The sequence below is a fragment of the Nycticebus coucang genome, chromosome 15 (assembly GCF_027406575.1).
Source record: "Nycticebus coucang isolate mNycCou1 chromosome 15, mNycCou1.pri, whole genome shotgun sequence".
In the NCBI taxonomy this organism is placed as follows: domain Eukaryota; kingdom Metazoa; phylum Chordata; class Mammalia; order Primates; family Lorisidae; genus Nycticebus; species Nycticebus coucang.
In genome coordinates, this window is record NC_069794.1 from 657751 (window position 1) to 674500 (window position 16750).

At 56.1% G+C, this 16750-nt stretch overlaps 1 protein-coding gene across 1 annotated transcript; it reads left to right on the forward strand.

The window, feature by feature from the left end:
- The first annotated feature begins 1404 nt into the window (after nucleotides 1-1404).
- Nucleotides 1405-15075, forward strand: LOC128566978 (uncharacterized). Its single transcript, XM_053564113.1, has 7 exons — nucleotides 1405-1499; nucleotides 2104-2291; nucleotides 4998-5182; nucleotides 6939-10361; nucleotides 10398-10649; nucleotides 10830-11561; nucleotides 11862-15075. The coding sequence occupies exons 1-7, from the start codon at nucleotides 1405-1407 to the stop codon at nucleotides 12624-12626; spliced, it is 5640 nt and encodes a 1879-aa protein (XP_053420088.1). The 3' UTR covers nucleotides 12627-15075.
- The last annotated feature ends 1675 nt before the right edge of the window (nucleotides 15076-16750 follow it).

A 16750-nucleotide genomic window follows, 5' to 3' on the forward strand; every position in this document is an offset into this window, starting at 1 on the left:
GCTGCCCATCTGTCTCTAATCAGAGTTATTTCCAGAAAAACAGATATTCAAGTTCTCTGACTGATTCATTAGTATAGTCTCAATTATTAGGTATCTAGTTACTCTCCCTCCCCCAAATAGGGAACAATTATCAAATATTTGTTATTGACTTTACTAGACTAATAGCTACTATTAAAATGATGCTTACAAATTGTGACCAAGAGTCAAAATTAAAATTGGCTATAGCAGCTCCCAACTGTAAAGGTCACAGTGCGCTGACTCACCACACTCACACGCTGATCTCTGGCCCTGGCCTTCTGGGCTTTTAGAAAGTATTTCATTTCTTGGTATTGGAGATTTCTTATTCATAAATCTAAGAATAGATTTATTTGTGAAATGTTGGCAACTTTAACTTAAAGGAGCTATGTTATTTAAAACCTATCTTATTTTTAAAAGAGCAACTAAAGAACCTCAATTGCTTCTCTCTCTCTTCTTTTGCTTTTCTTTTTATAATAACAGTTTGGCAAACCCCTTGGTGCAACTTGGTGCCCTGATGCAGGCCACTGGCCCCAAGCAAGGCTGGACTCTGAGACAGGCTGTTGTCCACTCTGGGAAAGTAGTCAAGCCGGGGAGGTTGACTATTGAAGGTCTTTTGTTAAAATCTACCCAGAGCCACACCCTGTCTGGGAACTGAATCATGGGCAGGGTGGGTATCTCACTTTCCTCAGCCCCTAACCTGATACCCGTGTCTTTACGGACCAACTGTCCTCCAGACTGACCAGTGGGGTTCCCATGGAGCCCAGGAGGAGCTGCCCAGGCCTATCAGTGAATCACAGACAAGGCTGCACCACCATGGCAGGCATGGGCAGCAAAGGCTCTGCGGCAGGACGTGCCAGGGGCTGGCGCATCTTGGTGGAGCAGAAGGGCTTCTGCCCCTCCCTCATTTCCATAGCTTCGTAGAGAGGTGGCACAGAAGCAGGGAGTGATAACCACAGAACATGCTGGTCCTTCAACACACTCACTGAGCGCCAGTCATGCACTAGGAACAGACAGCAGTGAGGGAAGCGTGGCCCTGCCTCTGCCCTCCACTTCCAAAGGGCTTAGGTCAGAACATTAATACAACAATTACATGAAACACTTCTGGAAGCAGATATGAAGTCACACCTGGGATCAGTCCTACATGGCCCAAGAGCAAGTGGCAGGAGGTGCTGGTGCTGATCCCCACGAGGAGGGGGCAGGATGGTGTCAGTCATTCCCTCAGGGCTGGAAATTGCAGTGTGGGCCCCTCACCAGTAAGGCCGACTGTATCTCATAGTCACTGTTGGCAGGGCCCCCATGTGGCTGCGGAGGGTCAGCAGAATCTGGGGACACGCTGAGGCTGGGTGTTCTGAGGAGGCACCTGGCACAGCCGGACAATTTAGGACCATGCCCTGGGCTTACTGTGGGGCCCACCACTTGGGGCAGGATGAGGTCAAGGAGCACTCTCTCCATGGGGCACGCACCAGGTTAGACAGGCTCAGGTAAACCCAGCACGGCCAAGCAGGTAGAAGAGTGAGGCGAGGCCCTGTTAGCCCATGAAGAACCAAGGGCGCCTAGGGACCCTGGGGCACTTGGGTGTGTCTCCACCATGCTGTGACGGTGTCTGGTCTCCTAGTATTTTTGTTTATTTATTTATTTATTTATTTATTTTGTATAGACAGTCTCACTGTATGGCCCTCGGCAGAGTGCCGTGGCCTCTCACAGCTCACAGCAACCTCCATCTCCTGGGCTTAAGCAATTCTCTTGCCTCAGCCTCCCAAGTAGCTGGGACTACAGGCGCCGGCCACAACGCCCGGCACACAGCTCACAGCAACCTCCAACTCCTGGGCTTAAGCAATTCTCTTGCATCAGCCTCCCAAGTAGCTGGGACTACAGGCACTGGCCACAACGCCCGGCTATTTTTTGGTTGCAGTTTGTCCAGGGCCGGGTTTGAACCCGCCACCCTCGGTATATGGGGTCGGCGCCTTACTGACTGAGCCACAGGCACCGCCCTGGTCTCCTTGTATTTTTGAATGACCTTCTGGCCTTTATGTGCCCTGCTGTAGATATGTGCCTGTGGGAGTAAGACATTCCATTTTGTCCTAGGCTGCGCTCTGCAGTGGTCCAGATGTCCAAGATATATTGTGGGCAGAAGGCAGACACACCAGGCAGCAGCCGGACTGGGGAGTGTGAACCAGGCCAGGAGTCTGCAGGGAGCTTTGGAGGCAGCAGCAATCCTAATGCAATCACACATGCACTTCCCCGCTCAGCCATGACCCCTACACTCACCTCAGGTCAGATGTGTAGGTAGTGCTGGGGAGTCAGAGGGCAGCTGGGCCCGCCTCCACATCCTGCACAGTCCTGAGATCCACACAGTGGCTCCCCACAGGGGCTGTACCGCACAGGGCTCCAATCTGGACCCTGGGAGAGACTCCCTGCAGAGGGTGTCTGAGCTGGGTGATGAGGAGGATGGGAGGTGCCAGGGAGACCCAGCATGGCCAGGCATGGAGCTGGGAGCAGACTTGGGAGACTGGAGCCAACTGGAGGGTGGAGGACACAGAGATTGCCTGGTGGGATAGGCCTGGCCTGTGGGAAGCCTGGAGGCCTAGAGGAGCAGGGTCCAAACAAGGCTGTTTCCTGAGTCTGCCAGCGTCTTCAAGAACCTGCTCCCCAAGACACTGCACCAAGCACTGGGGCAATGCAGAAAGTGGAGTCTGTGTTCTACTGAAGACAGCACACGAACAGCAGTGGCCTGTCTGAAATGGCGCTCAAATCTCAGAAAATGTGAGTGATATGCAGGTCACCTGGACAACGTGCCCAGGACTGGCAGCGGGTAGTGGGCTCAGGAATGCCCCCAGATGGGACACTGAAGGTACTGACTGAATGTGCTGAGCCTGGGAACACCTTGTGCAAAGGCCCTTGAGGTCATTTGCATTGATGGGCTCCAGGAACCACTGTGGTGCTCCAGGGCTAGGAAGGATGGGGCCCGGGTCTCACAGCCTGGCGCCCAAGTGAGGGAGAGCTGGGGAGGGCAGAGCCCAGCTGGGCAGCGGAAGAGAGCATAAGGAAGGACTTGAACATGCCTGGGGCAGGGAGAAACTCTGGCTAATGATTGTTAAACTGGCTTGTTGAGACTGAGAGACCCAGCACAGCATGAGGGTGTCGCCTTCCCCAACAGCAGCTCTGCCTGAGGCCACCTGGGCAGTGGGGCTCAGGCAGAAGAGCATGTGGAGAGCGACAGAGTTCCCCTGCCCTCAGCCTGGAAACCAGGGAGCACATCCTGACCCCTGTGAGTGAGGGCAATGCAGACAATCATGATGGCTTTTTGGAGCTTTGTGGGTAAAAGCCGTTGTGTAGCCAGTTACGTTTTGGGGACACCCTGAACTTATCACTGGTTAACAGACATGAATGTGACATAGACAGAAGGCTTAGCTGGCACAGCCAGGCCAGACTGAGAGCCACTGCAACTCCCGTGATGTGAGAAGGGCCTCCAGCAAGTCCCACCAGGATGGGCACCAGGGAGCTGCGCAGCATTACCGCGTCCAGGATGTCCCTCAGCCTGAGGAATTTTCAAAATCCTTTTAGCACTTCATTTAATCCCCTTTTTTCCCAGACTCACCTCCTATCAAGGTGGGAGATGGGAATTTTTTTTTTTTTTAGAGTCTCATTCTGTAACCCTGGGTAGAGGGCCATGGCATTCCAGCTCACAGCAACCTCAAACAGCCTCCCGAGTAGCTGGGACTACAGGTGCCTATCACAATGCATGGCTAGTTTTTCTTTTTTTAGTAGAGATGCTCAGGCTGGTCTCAAACTCCAGATCTCAAGCAATACCCCCTGCCTCCCGGAGTCCTGAGGTTACAGGTGTGAGCCACAGTGCCAGGCTGTGAGGTGGGAATTTAATACAGCTCCAGTTCTTTCTATTTAGCCTGTGGTGCTCATAAGCCATCAGCAAGGAATGTGGAGAAGGCAGATCACCTCCCATGTGGATGAGCCTAGAGGCCTTTATTCAGAGGATTGGAATGTCTCTAAAGCAGTTGAGTCATCTGAGTGACCTACCTGCAAAGTCATTCAGATAATTTAAACAATCCAACAAGCAGGGATGGGCAGTGTCTAGGGCCTGGGGTATAGACAGTGACCAGGGACAGAAACAGGCAGTGACCAACTGGGCAGATTGCAAACTCCAAGGACTGTGGGGCTGCGGCCTCACTCCCACCCAGACTATGTGAGACTGGCCCCATTCCCTTCCTGGCCACATGTTGTTCACATTGTGGACCAGTTCTGGGAGCTGACCAGACACACCCATCTCGGCTGTGTCTCTTCACCATTTAGATGGGATTTAGGGGGTGGGCTGCTAGGTGGGTAATGGCCCATGGAGCCCCAGGCTCAGATCTGGGTGGTGGCTGGGGTCAGTGCAAGAGTCCAGATCTGATTGGTCACCAATTAAAAACCCCCAGGTTGTATCTACCCCCAGGAAATAAAAGGTGATTCCCGTTGGGCTGTCCCTCCAGGCTGGGAGGCCCAGAGGCAAGGGACAGAGCTCTCGGGTGAGGGCAATACCCAACATACAGCCTGGCCCCCATGGTATCCTTGCCTGTGAGGGCCAGGACACCAAGGTTGAGCTTTGGAGAAAGCCCCCCATATGCTTTCGTCTGGACCACAAAACCCCTTTCTCAGCCAAGGGTCACCCCTGGGTGAACTGATCACAGCATAGGAACTGCTGGGGCCTGCCTGGTGGTGCTCAGGGCCGGTCTGATCCTCTTGGTCCATTCTGGGTCCAGAGAGTATGAGCTGCTGCTGGACGGGCAGCTTACCAGCTGCAAGGACACAGAGCCACTCTGCCTGGGTGGCTCCTGGAGTTGGAGCACGTGGCTCTTTGGATGCCTCTGTGATGCAGACCGTCCAGCTCACGGCACACTGTGGCTCTGGTTCTGCGAATGTGCAGCCGTTTGAGGTTTGAAAAGGTCTCTGTGTAACTCAGGGGCTCAGGGGGCCCTTGCTAGAAATGCAGATTCCAGGCCCCTCTCAGACAAATGAATCAGAAATGCTGGTGGTGCTGCCCCGCAGCCCGGTTTCAGCAAGTCCCCTAGAGGTTCTGCATCCCTTGATGTTTGAGGATAGGCCACTGCATCAGATGTACTGGGGGAGCCTCAGGGAGTGTGAGGAAGCAGAAGCCTGTGTCCCATTGGTGAGGTGGCCCTTATTCCCGAAAGGAGAGACTCTCCATGTCAAGTCCAGCCTAGGTGCCAGGTGGGTCTTGTGGCCACAGCTCTCACGGCCCCATGTGCAGGGCATGTGCGGGGGGCGGAGGTGCTGTCACCTCCCCCATCACAGTGGCTCAGTGCCTACCATGTTTGCTTGTGGTTCCTAAAAACTCTCTCTTATAGAAAAATGTAGAAAAATACAAAAGAAAGATATGTTCATTCATTTCCTTCAGGTCTTTTTTCAGCCTGTTCAAGTTCTTAACACAGCTGGTCAGAAACGATCTCTAGTTCCACAGCTTGAGGTGTAGATGCTTCCCAACAACACAGATGTGCCATTAACTAAGGGTGTTCTCCACACCTTAGTGTCACAAAGAGCATGGCCAGGAAGCTCCTTGTGGGGCCTGAGTCCTTGTTCTGTGTCTCTAGTTATCCCTTTGGCACGAACAACTGGCAGGTGGGTGTGGGCACACTAAGGCCCTGGTGTGCCCCACTGCACCACTGCTGGGAGGGGTCTGAGATGGCTCCATGGCCACCTCAGTCTGCGCAGTCCAGGCTGCTCAGAGGCAGAGTTCCCAGCCTGACCAGCGAGGGAAACCTTCAAATACCAAGAGCCCCATCTGTAGGCCAGGACCTTGCAGGTCCCTCTCTAAATCAGGGCCAAGTGGGGGAATTTGTGGCTTGTGGAAGAAAAATACCCCATGTGGGAAAGGCCACACAAGCTGAGGGCTCCAGGCACCCCCAGCCTCAGGGAGCCCATTTGAAGGAGCGTGGGAGACCCAGCTGGTGACCTGACTCTCCCCCAACACCCTCTGCTCCACTGCGGTAGCTAGTTGCCCTCACTGTAGTAAGTAGCCCCTCCTCACACTCTGCTGAAATAACTAGTTCCCCTCACTGTGGTAACTAGTCCCTCCCATACCCTCCCACTCTACTGCAGTAACTAGTCACCCTTCACTGCAGTAACTAGTCACCCTTCACTACAGTAACTAGTCCCCCAGCTTTCCTGTAATAACTAGTTCCCCTTCACTGGGTAACTAGTCCCCCCCTCCCACTCCACTGTGGTAACTAGTCCTTCTCACTGCAATAACTAGTTTCCTCCTGCCCTCCCGCCCTCCCAATCTATTGCAGTAACTAGTCCTCCCTCACTACAGTCCTAGTCCCCCCAATCCTGCTCCACTGTGGTAACTAGTCCTCCCCTCACCCTCTTACTCCACTGCAATAATTTGCCCCTCAACCATAGTTACTAGTTCCCCAGCTCCACTGTGATAACTAGTCCTCCCACCCCTAACTCCACTGTAGTAACTAGTCTACCCCTCCCTCTACCATGGTTTGCCGAGACTATAACTTCAGTGTTAAGTTTATTTTTCATACGTAAAGTTAAGACATGCACATGCCACATGGAAAAAATACATTTTAATATTTAACAAGCAAAATATGTCCACTTTTTAACTTTAAAAATACCTTGCATGTAGACAGTGCTTTCTCAAAGCTGCATGATGTGGATGCTTCAGTGCCCTTAGGAGGAAATGGTCAGGGCCGCTGCTGAGGAGCGGGTGTGAGCAGGACCGGGACAGCACCTGCCCCAGGGCTGTCAGCAGCCCAGACTGGAACCCAAGTCTCTCATCTGCCAACCTCCTGCCCTCCCTACCTGGCCCCTGGTGCTACAAATATGAGGTTGCCCTGAGGAAATGTTCTGTGGAGTCGGCATAATACTGATGATTAATTTTTCCCTGCAGACCACAGAGAAGAAAGGTGTGCGGTGGCAGAATGTCTATTGACGTACACGCCCTGAAGAAGAAGCTCAGCAGGGCAGCCTGTGACCCAGTGACCTGCGCCATCCTGGGCAGCCTGCTACTGTATGTCTCGGGCCACCAAGACGGGCCCCCGGGGGCTGGGGGCAGCAGGCCCAGACGCCAGCCAGAGGCCCAGGAGACTGTCCGGCGACCTACACGCTTCCAGCTCCTTCAGGCCAAGTTCCTGGGTACTGGACGGGAGCCCCCCCTCAAGAGGACACGGGAGGTGGGCAGGCTGATTCTCAAGGACAGGCATGGGCCCAGCCGGAGCCTGGTGAGTGCTACCATCAGCAAGCTCCTGGACAAGGTCCAGGGGAGGGCTGGCGGCCTGAGCCAAGGTCCCCCCAGCGAGAAGCCCCGGTGGGGGTCCCCTGCCGGGAAAAGCACTGTGAAAAACATCCTGAAGAAGTTCTTGGCTGCAGAGGAGAAGGCTGCGAAGGAGAGAGAGGCAAGCGAGAAGCCCCCGGCACAGGGGCTCAAAGCCCCCAGGGGCCTCCTGCCCAAGATCACAGGCAGGAACTCTGTCCTATCCAGACTGCGTGAGAAGTTCGAGCAGAGCGGCTGCCTGTGCTCAGAGGTTGGGGTGCTGCCGCTCCGCACGGACACGAGGAAGAAAAAGAACCTGCAGAGGAGGAAGATGCACAGGCCGGAGGTGCGGGTGCTGCACACGGCCACCATGGCCAGCACCTGCGTCAGAACACCCCCTGCCTGGTTTCTGGCCTGCACAGCCGATCCCCTGCCAGCCTTCAGCATCGCTACCATCACCTGCGGCCCCCGGAGCTGGCTGTCCCACTGCACTAAGATCAGTCACTCGGACACCAGGCACCATCCCCAAGGAGAAACCAGGCTGCTCCCTGACACAGGGGAAGCAGAGCCCGGTGGAGACAAAGCACATGGGAAGGGGCCCCTTCAGAAGGAGCCTAAAGAACAGCCAGAGCCCTCAAGGCCTGGGACGGTAGCTCAGAGAGGCAGCCACACTGCTGTGCACGTGCCACTACCCTGTGCAGGGCTGGGGCAGGTATCAAGGCTGGACTCGCCTCATGCTCCTGGCCACATGCCTGCATTGTCCCCACTGGAGTTGGCCACCCCAGAAGGTGCCAGTTCAGCCAGAGATGACAGGACAGTGGGCAGCACAGCAGGGAGTGCTGTAGATAGCACCCGGGAAGTGGGGGGAGTGAGAGCTGCCGGGTCTGCAGGGCCCCCGGGGGAGGGTGCAGCAGCAGTTCCCGAAATCACCATGACTGTTTGCAGCTCAGAGGATGAGATGGAAATCGTGATGCCAAACTCAGAAAGAGACCCCTTCTTTGCCACCCAAAAGTATTTCCCAGAACAGAAAGGGCCGGAGCACATCCCACCGCTCTACATGCCAGCGGTCCAGGCTGCTTGGAGGGCACAGCCTGCTGTGGAGCCCCCGCGGATCACTATGCAGCGTCCCCTTGTCCATGTGATGCCCCTTGGCCCTGCCTCTCTATACAACACATCTCCTTGCAAAGACACACCTTCTTGTGTTCTGGGAGGAGAAAGTGCAGTAGAAAATGCACACATAGTGTTTCCCACTGTGACTGAGAACAAAGGGGTTCGGAGAGACGCAGAGGAACCCAGAGAGCCTGTCATGACACCAGCGGGACTTGAAGCTTCTTCCACACAGGGGGCACAGGCAAACCTGAATTCTGCACCACTGAGAGATGCTGCCAGGGCTGACAGCAGCACCCCAGCGACAGTTACGGTGCTGAGACCCCCTAAAAATCCACCTGGTGGAAAGGAAAACAAATACAGCTTTGAGAATTCCAATTATCTCAAGGGTCACAAGGGTGTTGCCAGAGAGAACATTTCTGAGCCCCATGGTGAGCTGCACCAGCTGCCAGAGTCAAACGCAGCCCCAAAGCACAATAAGGCCACCTGGTCAGATGATCCCACAGCATGGAAAACAAACCCCAGTGGCACCTCTGGCAGTCAGCTCTCACTGTCTGCCAGCAAGGGAAACATGATGGGCGCCCCAGTACTGTTGGCGGCCCCATCCAGGGAATGCGTCAAGTCTGAGGGTTTTACCACACCAGACTCAAGCCTCCCCCACAAGAAAGAACATCAAAGGCCACAATTAGCAGGGCCTGTGCAGCCCCTAATGATTGCTGAAGGAAACGCCAGCCCTGAGTTTGGCAAGAATAGACTGTCATCCTCAGATGAACAACCCAAACCAAGCATCAAAGGCCTCAGCAAGATGACAGGTGCAGACAGCATGCTGGGTCACACATCAGTGTCACCAGGGGATGGCCAGCACCCAGAGTACAATGTGGATGAAGAAAGGTGTGGACAACCAGCAACGAGTCTTTGTGTGGCCGAAGGGAGCAGCATTATGGGACAGCGTCTCCCAGGGGAACCGAGCCACCTACATCTCCGGGCGCAGTCTGGATCCGCAGAGCACAGGGGCGAAAGCAGCAGCCCCGCAGGCCAGGCCCCCCACACAGAAGGAGCTGCCCACCCCTCTCGACTAGGTGCCTCCCGCAAGCTGGCAGCAAGAGGAGCTCACACAGCAGTAGGAGGCAACGAGGCCAGAGCCATGGGAGCAGACCCTGCAGGCCACAGCACAGGGGCCAGGGGACAATGCCCAGCAGGGTGGAGCCTCAGACTGGCAAGGCCGCAGTCATCGCCTTCTGTGCCCCAGCAGGCCATCCAGTCAGAAAAGTGGCTTCCTTCATGGGCAGAGCTCGCCCACCCACCTCCCATGGAGCCATCCACAGAGGGTGACATCCAGCAGGCAGGGAGGGCCCAGGCACACAAGCCCCCTGACCTCCCAGCCCCCCAGGTCCCTGTCTGGGGCACTCTGAAGGCCCAGAGCCTGGGGTGTGTGGCCCAGGGGAGTCCACTAGCACAAGCAGACCTGGGAGGACAGGAAAGTCCCCAGGACCCGGAGAAAACTGCCTCAGGGTACTCAAGGACACAGCAGACTCCACAGCTACATGGCCATGGAGGGAGCACAGCACTGTTGGGCCTGCAGGTTGTGCAGAGCGTGGCAAAAGAGCTTCAGACACAGTTGCCGTCAGCCCAGAACCCAGATGCATGGGTGGAGAGGCCTTGCCAGCATGGTGACAAAGGGTGGGCATGTCCACCAGGGCCATGGGTGGAACAGGTGAGGAGTCTAGGTCAGGGACAGGGCACTTGGGCTGCCGAAAACCCAGTCACACTGGGAGGGAGCCCAGCAGGGACAGGAAGCCTGGTGGCCCAGGGACAAACTCAAGGACAGAAGCAGGGGCAGGTCCAAAGACATTCTCAGGGACAGGTCCAGGAGCAGATACAGGGACAGCCCCAGGGACAGGTGCAGAGACAGGTGCAGAGACAGACACAGGGACAGCCCCAGGGACAGGTGCAGGGACAGGTGCAGAGACAGCCCCATGGACAGCCCCAGGGACAGGTGCAGGGACAGCCCCAGAGACAGGTGCAGAAACAGCCCCAGGGACAGGCCCAGAGACAGCCCCAGGGACAGGCCCAGGGACAGGTCCAGGGACAGCCCCAGGGACAGGTGCAGAAACAGCCCCAGGGACAGACCCAGGGACAGGTGCAGGGACAGCCCCAGAGACAGGTGCAGAAACAGCCCCAGGGACAGGCCCAGAGACAGCCCCAGGGACAGGCCCAGGGACAGGTCCAGGGACAGCCCCAGGGACAGGTGCAGAAACAGCCCCAGAGACAGGCCCAGGGACAGGTCCAGGGACAGCCCCAGGGACAGGCCCAGGAACAGGTGCAGAAACAGCCCCAGGGACAGGCCCAGGGACAGGTCCAGGGACAGCCCCAGGGACAGGCCCAGGAACAGGTGCAGGAACAGCCCCAGGGACAGGCCCAGGGACAGGTGCAGAAACAGCCCCAGGGACAGGTGCAGGAACAGCCCCAGGGACAGGCCCAGGGACAGGTGCAGAAACAGCCCCAGGGACAGGTGCAGGAACAGCCCCAGGGACAGGCCCAGGGACAGGTGCAGAAACAGCCCCAGGGACAGGCACAGAGACAGCCCCAGGGACAGGTCCAGGGACAGCCCCAGGGACAGGTGCAGAAACAGCCCCAGAGACAGGCCCAGGGACAGGTCCAGGGACAGGCCCAGGAACAGGTGCAGAAACAGCCCCAGGGACAGGCCCAGGGACAGGTCCAGGGACAGCCCCAGGGACAGGCCCAGGAACAGGTGCAGGAACAGCCCCAGGGACAGGCCCAGGGACAGGTGCAGAAACAGCCCCAGGGACAGGTGCAGGAACAGCCCCAGGGACAGGCCCAGGGACAGGTGCAGAAACAGCCCCAGGGACAGGCACAGAGACAGCCCCAGAGACAGGCCCAGGGACAGCCCCAGGGACAGATGCAGAAACAGCCCCAGGGACAGGCCCAGGGACAGGTGCAGAAACAGCCCCAGGGACAGGCCCAGGGACAGGTGCAGAAACAGCCCCAGGGACAGGCCCAGGGACAGGTGCAGAGACAGCCCCAGGGACAGGCCCAGGGACAGGTGCAGAGACAGCCCCAGGGACAGGCCCAGGGACAGGTCCAGGGACAGCCCCAGAAACAGGTGCAGAAACAGCCCCAGGGACAGCCCCAGGAACAGGTGCAGAGACAGCCCCAGGGACAGGTCCACGGACAGCCCCAGGGACAGATGCAGAAACAGCCCCAGGGACAGGCCCAGGGACAGCCCCAGGGACAGGTGCAGAAACAGCCCCAGGGACAGGCCCAGGGACAGATGCAGAAACAGCCCCAGGGACAGGCCCAGGGACAGGTGCAGAGACAGCCCCAGGGACAGGTACAGGAACAGCCCCAGGGACAGGCCCAGGGACAGATGCAGAGACAGCCCCAGGGACAGGTGCAGAAACAGCTCCAGGGACAGGTGCAAGGTCAGCCCCAGGGACAGGTACAGAGACAGATGCAAAGTCAGGCCGAAGGATGGGTCCAGGGACAGCCCCAGGGACAGGTCAAGGGACAAATCCAGGAACAGATGCAAGGACAAGTGCAGGGACAGCCCCAGGATCAGGTGCAGGAACAGCCCCAGGATCAGGTGCAGGGACAGCCCCAGGATCAGGTGCAGGGACAGCCCGAGGAACAGGCCCAAGTACAGGTACAAGGAAAAGTGCAGGGTCAGCCCCAGGGATGGGTCCAGGGACAAGTTCAGACTCAGCTGCAGGGACAACCCCAGGGACAGGTGCGAGGACAGGCCCGGGTGAGTGGGATGGCCCCCCAGGCCTGGGAGCAACCCATTATTAGTGAGGCTGGAGGAACACCCCCTGCTGGTGGGAGTGAGCGGTGGGTGACCCGCCCACCAGAGAAAGGTCGCCAGCGGGACCCAGCTGCCAAGTGCCTGCCCCAAGAAAGCCAGCGCCCCCAGGGCAAGAGCAGCAGGGCCTCTGCCCGAGAGCCAGCAGATGGCCCAGCCATGCCCATGTCTGGTGCTGGGAGCTGCCAGGGCAATTGGGCCCTGTGCCAGGATGGGATCCAGAGCAAGCCTGGGGCAGAGAGGGGCCTTGGAGGGGAGGTGGAAGCGCCAGAACACGAGCATCACAGAAGGACATTGAGCTTGGCCAAGTACAGAGCCCAAAGCTTCAGTGACCAGAGAGCCTTTGATCTGTCCTTCAGACCAATGAGCCTCAGAGCTAATGACACATTCAACCTCCCAAAGTGACAGCCACAATTCTAATGCCTGGCACCTGTCCATGAGGCCTTAGATGTTTTCCTGCCTGCAAATATGCTTTGAACATCCCCATGGAGACATCTGTTTTCATCATCTTTCACTTTGACGTGACCTGATCCTGGGAGGATCCAAGTGACCTGGGGGCCTTCTCACTGCACCTACCACCCTCTCAGAACCTGCAGCAGGTCTGCCCATAGCCCCACAGCTTCTCGTGGCCCTGGAGTTTCCTGCTTTTCCCGCAGGGTAACTATTTTAAAGCACACCCCTCCCTAAGCCACACCTTGGAGCACAGGGGCACATGCTGAGTGTGAACATCTCCCAGGACGTGCAATGGCCTCTGCGACCTGGCCCAGGGGGCTGTCCGATAGCACCGCACACCACGGAGCAGCTGGGCTCTCAGCGTGCACAGACAGGACTGAGCGCACTGTTTCTGCAACTTGGCTGTTGCAGCCAAGTAGTTTCCTAAAATGCCCCAAGCTCCCTGGAGGATCCTGGGTGCTGTCCACACCTCTGCTCTCTGGCTCCATGTCTGCCTAGAGACGGGCACTGTCCATTGCACCTGTGAGAACAGTTTAGCAAGAGCGCCCTACCTGCCACAAGGCTGGGACCACAGGGCCTCTCCTCCCAGGAAGGCCTTCTCCATGTGCCAGGCTCATCCTGGGCTTTGTGTGGGGCCAGGCAGGAGACGTGACATTGTGCACACAGATGGTGCGGACATTCCCTTACCCCACCCCGATCCTCCCCTCTCCAGTTCAACAATTAAAGATCAGGCGGACCCTAGATGAGCTCCCCTACAAGGGCCCTGAATTCTGGTGTCTGGAAGGAGTGCCCAGTATGTGCTTGAGCTTGGGATCTCCAGAGCTGACCTCAGAGGGCACTGGGACCACCTGCATGCACCTGGGCCACTATCAGTTTCTGTGTGGTTTGCTGGCTTTTGGCAGCAAAGTTGGTGTCTGTGATGTCACCTGAGCACTGGGCACCACTCACCTCATGTGGGTGCTGGTGGTTCAGCCACACTCAGCACAGGTACAGCCTCCTGGGCAGGGAGGCCGCAGAAGGCGGCATGGCCTTGGCCACAGAGATCTTATGCTGATGTAGCTCAGCCTCTGCTAGCAGCATGGAGTATTCCAAGAAAAAGTGGCCCTGGACCCAGCAGCCTTGGGAGCCCCCACAGGATCAGGTTGGCTCTCCAGAGCTGCCAAACCCAGAAACTCAGGTGCATCCCAACAGAGGCAGTGCAGGGCCTTTGGACCTGTGAATGGCACCTGCTCACACCTAGCCGTCTTCCCTGGGGCCGTGTCCCCACCCCATGGAGCCCTCCCCTATCTCTTCGCCTACCCCCAGCTCGGTCCACAGGTTTGGCAAAAGACATGAGGACAGACATTACTGTCACTGGGCGTCCCCACCCTAAGTCCCTAAGAAACAGCAGGACTTAGGTTGCTGTTTTCAAGTAGACCAGAGGTCCCCTGAGAATGCAAGTGGAGGCGTAAGTGGAGACATGTAAGTGCTGAAGGGACGGTCAGAATCTCCTCCAGAAGGCAATTCTGGAGAAGCCAAGCCCTGGCTGCTCTCGGACAGCCGGGTGAGCACAGCCTGGGTGGCCAGCTGTCCCCCATTTGGCCGAGGCCATCCTTGCAATTTGCCAAATGTGGCCCAGTGGGGCACTGCCCTCAGCTCACAATGCCGGCAGCTCTGCGTGCTGGCCAAACCTGTGACGAACTCTCAATGAGGAGCAAGTAGTGAGCAGTGAGTTCACTTTGTGCCCAGACCCTGAGAAGTGGGAGACGGCGAGCACATCGACATGCCTGCACTGCCAATGGACTGTTATCTCCATACAACAGCCCTCCTGGGCTGAAGTCACTCTTGCCGGACAGTGGTATGCTAATCACCCTCACAGGCATTTCAGATAAAACCCAAAGAAAAACAATAAATATAAGGAAAGCAGGATGTTTATTTTTGCTTTTTAGTTGACTTTTTCGTTCATGCTTTTGATTCCGTATATTCGAGTAGCCTTTTTACTCACACCCTGCTGCAGAGTTTTACGTCCCTTCTACTGTTCATGGACCCATCTTAAGCCACACGTCTGCAAGTGCAGCAGGCAGACCCCTGACACAGACACTGGGGTGGCCCTCAGAGTGGGTGTCCTGCCGGGTCTACCAGAGAATGCCATCGTTCAGACTCTTATAAATTCAACGTCACTTCCTTATTGCTTTACTGAAGATGTCTCTGCCATTGGAGTTGTGAGCTTCTAATCATATGTTAGGTTATAGCTGCATGTTAAGTTGGTCCTATGTGGATTCTTCTTTGTATACAAACAGCTTTAATGGATTAGGCAGAAAAAATTACTAAATGTATTTTGCATTCTCTCCTTTCTATTTTTACTAACTTCACTCAGCTAGAAATGTCAAAAATGGAAATAAAATACATTTCCCATTATAAATCTCTTGTATCTTTGAAGTAGCTGAAAAAATTGAAGCAGGAGCCTCAGCTGGGTGACCAACCCTAGGTGAGAGGCAAGGCCCAGGCAGGTCCAGCAGGGAGGGGGCTGTAGCCAGTAGGTCTGAGCAGGGGAGCAGGACCCTCAGAGTGTGCACACCTCTCCCTGATGCCCTAGGTCCAACTACAGGGTCACGCCTCTAGCTGGCTGGCCACACTTAGGAGGAGGGTGTACACCCTGCCTGGTGCCAGGTAGCTGGGGAGCTGAGAGATGCTGGGGGGTGACTGAGCAGGAAGCAGCAGGAGTAGCCGGGCGTTGTGGCGGCGCCTGTAGTCCCAGCTGCTCGGGAGGCTGAGGCAAGAGAATCACATAAGCCCAAGAGCTGGAGGTTGCTGTGAGCTGTGTGAGGCCACGGCACTCTACCGAGGGCAGTAAAGTGAGACTCTGTCTCTACAAAAAAAAAAAAAAAGAAGAAGCAGCAGGAGCAAGAATGACAGGGTCCAGCAGACATAGATGTCCACTTCCCCACCCCTCTGCAGCTCTGCGTGAAGGAAGAGCATAGAAGGACTCCTTGGGACTCAGAGGCATCAGTGTGAGAGGACACTGTCCTGCACCCACAGATGTCTGGGCTCAGCTGCTGCTGTGCACATGGTGGGCTGTGGGACGTGGTCATAGGCCACCCACAGGTGAGCCACACCTGTGGTCCCTGAGAACACTGGCCTTGGCACCCCCAGGGAGCTCACAGCAAGGCTTTGGATTAGTCCGACCACCTCCCATCTTGAAAGAAAAATCCCTGTCAACTAAGTCAGTTAAGCTTTCTTATGACTTAGAATTTTTGCTTTAAAAGCTCTATTGAGGCTCTGCGCCTGTAGCTCAAGCGGCTAAGTTGCCAGCCACATACACCAGAGCTAGTGAGTTCGAATCCAGCCTGGGCCTGCCAAACAATGACAACTACAACCAAAAAATACCGGCATTGTGTCCTGATGAGCTTAAGGTAGACAAATCTTCCCCAGACAGTATCAAACGCTCTGACCACAAAAGGACATGTTGGTGCCACGGTGTGAACTCTGGTGTGTCTGTGCAACTCTTTGCCCTCCCAGCACAGTGGGTTTCTGAGAGGAAGGGTGCAGTGTGACTGCTGGAAAGCCCAAAGTTCATCAATGCTCCCCTTCCTCTGACCACAGAAGGCTGGTCTGGCTCAGCCCCCCAGGGCAGCTTGGAACTCACTAGCCCAGGGACCCACCCGAAAATCGGCTGTGGGCATGCCAGACACTTCTCCGCGGAGCCTGGACGGGCAGCCAGGACTGTGTTGTCCGGGTGTGCAGGCCTGAGAGTCGTGTTTCAGTCCCAAACCTGAAGGAGAAAGTGGTCAACCCAACAGCAAATCTGCAACTGGGGGAGAATTTTAAAATCTTTCAGAAATAAAGACAACATAAAATAAATTACTGTTTCCATTGTTCAGTCGATCAGCAATGAAGATGGGATAACTAAGATAATGGATTTATGGAATTCTTATGCTTGTGACAGAAGCAACTATGTACATGTAGGAAAAACAAAACAAAGTGTAGAAATGGGGGGCAGGGAGGGACACCATGGAGAAACACCTGCTCCTTCAGCTCTGTGAAATTAGGAAAAGGAAAGGGCTCACACATGCTAATGAGGCACAGCCCCTCCTGGG